Genomic DNA, 4,622 nt, shown 5'->3' on the forward strand with positions numbered 1-4,622 from the left:
ATGGCCATGTCACAATCTCTTCTCTTCCATTCTCTTCTTGAGATTTTGGGCATGCACACACAAGTGCCTGGCATAATCTTCACCTCGCCAGGTCTGGGACTCAAACAGTGGATGGCCATGTGGGAGTCCAGCACCTTAACCACCATACCACCTGCTGGTCCCCAGGCCTTCAGTTTTGAATACTCTTGCTAGGTAGTATCTAGGGCAAAGTTGGGATAATAATGCTTTTTCTTTGATAGCTTATCATTTCTTTTCAGTAATCTGTTAGTGTGCTGGACTCCCAAGTCCAGTGCCTCAGCAACCTTCTTTGTTTTTGGTCAGGGCCTACCTAGTATAGGCAATGGCTTTTGATGGCTTTATTTATCTATTGGCCATAAGGGCATATGTGATTGCTGGAGGGAGAACAGAGAGAGAGGGAAAGTGAGAAATCACCCTCTAGGGAGAAATGGCCACACTGCAACCTCTCCTTTATTCTCCTCTCAGGATTTTGGGCATGCATGCACACATGGCTGATGTGTTTTTCAAGCTGTCAAGTTCGAGATGTGAATTGCCAAGTCGGCCATGCGGGATCCAGTGCCTTAACCACCACTCCACCTGCTAGCCTGGTATTTTTTTTTAATTGCTTTAATTTTTAAAAATTTACCAGAGGCCAATGTGCTCACCAAGGAGATACAGAAAGAGATATAGATAGATAGATAGATAGATAGATAGATAGATAGATAGATAGATAGATAGAGACAGACAGACAGACAGACAGACAGACAGGGACAGGGAGAAAGCATCCCCCAATAGTGCATGATCATGCCATAACCCCCTCACCTCCATTTCACTATTCTTTCAGGATTGGGGGCATGCATGCACATGTGCCTGGTGTGTTTCTTTTTTAAAAAATTTTTTGAGAGGTTTTGCTATAGGGTGCGTGCACTTGCCAGAAAGACAGACAGATAGAGACAGAAAGCGAGAAATCACTCCCCTGGAGGGATGACCACGCTGTAATCACTTCTCCTCTATTCTCCTCTCGGGATCTTGGGCATGCACGCACACACGCCCGGCATGAGTTTAAGCTACTAGGTTCAGGAATTGAACCACAGTCCGTTATATGGTAGTCCAACGACACAGCCATTACACCAACTGTTGGCCCCGTGCCTAGTATGCTTTTCAAGCCACTGGGGCTGGGGCTGGGGCTGGGACTGGGTGGCAACGCCCGGGGACGGGCTGTCAGTCACGTGGGAGCTGGCTTCGTTAACCACTAGACCTCAGGGCCAATCTGATGGTACTTTTAATTTCTCAGGTTCCCTCGGATGAATGCCAAAATGTTTCATGCTAAGATGTGACTAGCTTGATGCTGTACCATTAATTATGGGAAGCAGGATACAGTAGTAGCTATGAGTGCAGACTCTTGAGTTAAACTGCGCTAGATTTAAATCTTAACTTTTTAAAATTTAATTTTTATTATTTTTTTACAATCATTGTGTATCATTTCAGCATACCAAGTACATTTTCCCATCGTGATAACACTGTGCACTAGTCCAGTCAAAGATATTACCATACACAATAACTCTTACCTTCAACAGTTATTCACTGTGTGGGCTTGAGAAAGCTATTTCATCTGTCTGTGCCTCATTTTTCTCATTTATCAAATAGGAATGAGAATCTCTGGTTTACAGAGTTATTATGAGGATTAAAGAGATCATAATTATAATTCCAATCAACGCTTTATTGAGCACTTATTAAGTGCCAGGTACTATTCTACATCCTCATATTTATTAATTCATCTATATTTGAATAAAGGACTTGAGGGAACTGATGCTTTAAATTCTAACAGGGAATTCCAGGCATGCTGACACACCAATTAGAGCAATATTTTGGGAGAAGGTGGGTATTCAAGTGACGCGTCACATAAAAGAAAACAGTAAAAGACCTAACGCCTCTAGTATGCAAAAGTAATTATACAGTAAATCTTTATAGGGAGCACATATTTCTATTAGACTTTTCAGAGTACTGATGACCTTTTTCAACAAGCTGCTTATAGTTGTCTCCCCATTAGTCATCTCTTCTCTACTAAACAGCTGCAATGGGATAGACCATAGCAGTGAGAACAGAAAGATGGCCAAGGATTTCCTATAGCACAAAGAGGCCTACTGAGCCAAGGTGTCCCAGTTGTGGTTTGGTTCAGAGTTGTTTCATCAAGTAAGCACAAAAATATGGAGATGTTTAATAGGACTGGATTGTTGGAAAAGTCATGCTGCATTTTAGCATATAAAAACACAGAAAAATACATCATGACTTTTCCAACAACCAATATCATATAATAAGTGTCTACTATGTGCTAGGCAATGTGCCATACACTACGCAAAGTTTATTTTTAAAATCTCATGATAACCCTGCAAGGTGAAATTTACCCAGTCTCATTTTATAGATAAGGAAACTGGTTCGACCAGATAGATTAACCTCCTGGAGGTCACACAGCAAGTAGGTAGCTGAGCCATGAGTTAAGCCCAGAGAGGTCTGATTCCAAAGTCCATACTTCTCACTAAATCTTGAGACTTCTCTCATTTTTTATAAGTGGGTATGCTAGAGCATGAAATATATAAGCCGTATTACCTGTTATGTAATATCTAGCAAGCTTGTTACTTAATCATCTCATCTAATCCTTGTTAAAACCATATGAAGTAGTTATTAATATTCTTATTTTACATTTGAAGAAACTGAGGCACTGAGAAAATAAAGAAGTAATTTGCTCCAGTGTGTAGTAGTCCTAGAATCTGAAATAAGGCCTGTGATCTTAACACCTATGTTCTAGAACAGCTCTAACCAATAAAAGTATGTGTGCTACATATGTAATTTTTTAAAAGAATTATTTATTTATCTAATTCTTTTCTCTCTCTCTCTCTCTTTTTTTTTAACCAGACAGACACACACACAGAAAGGGAAAGTGAGAAAGCAAGTCCCCAGGTCCAGGACTTGAACTGCGGTAAGCCATGTGGGAATCCAGTGCCTCTAACTACCATGCCACCTGCCGGCCCCATGTAATTTTTTTTTAATTTGCCAGAGGGCATGCATGCTCAATGGAGATGAGAGAGAGGGAGAGAGAGAGAAAGCACCCCTCCATGGAGCATGATCACGTTGTAATCCCTTCTCCTCCATCCCTCCCTCCTTTTGTGATTTTGGGCATGCATGCACATGTACCCAGTTTGTTTTTGAAGCCACCTGTCATGTGGGATCTAGCTGCCTTAATCACCAGGACATGGACTGGCCCACAACTATGCAATTTTAAATTGCTTAATAGCCATGTTAAAAAGAAACACACATGAAATTTATTTTTATATATTTTACAAAACCTAATAGGTCCAATATAGAAAAGAACGGAGGTATTTTACGTTTTTATGAACTTAATCTTCAAAAGCCAAGGTGTATTTTATACTTTCAGCACATCTCCAGTGGGACTAGCCACTCTTGAGGTGCTAGACAGCGATATGTGGCTAACAACTCTTGTACTGTCACCCTGGATCTAAAGACTGAAGACAAGAAAGATGAAGAGGAACTCCAATTTTCACTGACCTGCAGATGTGTCCTCAAAAAGGTCTTCCTTTTGGTATACTCAAAGTTGTTTCTCATCAGAAGATACAAAAGCGCAGATGCTTCATTCCTGGTTGAGCTAATCTTCGAGGTACAACAGTTTAAAACCTCATAGCAAAATGCAGCACACATGTTTACTCTTCCTTTGAAAAAGGCTGAGGGAAACTAAAGAATGGGGAAACAGAAATAAGTATCTGAAAACACCATCATAAAATCAATGGGTGCTTTGAGAATACAAAATCAGCATGAGGCCAAGGCCAGGGCTCTGCCCTTAAGAGAGCCTGAACCACGTAAAGACCAGCATGTGTCAATGATGGAATAATTCAAGTCAGTATTCAAGTTATTAGAAAAATGTAAAGGTACTGAGAATACATGCTATAGATCAGAGAAAAGTTCAAGATAGTCTGAAACATGTACGTAGATTCTCAATAAACATTATGACATGAATAACTAAAATGATGAATGATGGGTCTCAAACAGGACCTTAAAGACGAGAAAGATAGGGACCAGCAGTTAGCGTAATGGCTATGTTGCTGGACTCCCATGTAGTCGACTGCAGTTCGCGTCCCGGACCTGGTGGCTTAAAACTCACACAGGCGCGTGTACGCGCATGCTCAAGATCCCGCGAGGACAATGGAGGAGAAGGGATTGCGGCGTGGTCAACCCCCCTGGGGGGTGATTTCTCGCTTTCTGTCTCTCTGTCTCTCTCTGTCTGTCTGGCGAGTGCACATGCCCTTTAGCAAAAACCTCTACCAAAAAAAAAGATGAGAAGGATATATGTGTATGTGCACACATTTTTTATTTTTTGCCAGAGGGCATGTACACTTGTCAGAGAGAGAGAGAACCTCCAGCAGAGTCTCAATGCTATGATCCACCCCAATCCTCAGCCAGACCTGGATTATGGGCATATGCACACCCAGCATACTCTGGAGGTCTCTGGTCATGACCCTGGAATCTTCCCATGTGGGTGAACCTCGCTGATCATCTCATTTTACCACTGAACCACCAACTGAACCCCACTAATTGCCGATTCTAATGGATCC

General features: G+C 41.6%; 1 protein-coding gene across 1 annotated transcript in view; it reads right to left on the minus strand.

The window, feature by feature from the left end:
• DOCK11 (dedicator of cytokinesis 11) overlaps positions 1–4,622 on the minus strand; it is a gene marked incomplete at its 5' end in the record, with an annotated part of 164,765 nt that overhangs the window by 45,356 nt on the left and 114,787 nt on the right. Inside the window, 1 exon segment of the mRNA XM_014584108.2 lies at positions 3,562–3,744. Coding sequence (XP_014439594.1) covers positions 3,562–3,744 — 183 coding nt within the window.

This window comes from Tupaia chinensis, unplaced genomic scaffold (assembly GCF_000334495.1).
Source record: "Tupaia chinensis unplaced genomic scaffold, TupChi_1.0 Scaffold145659_1, whole genome shotgun sequence".
NCBI lineage: Eukaryota > Metazoa > Chordata > Mammalia > Scandentia > Tupaiidae > Tupaia > Tupaia belangeri.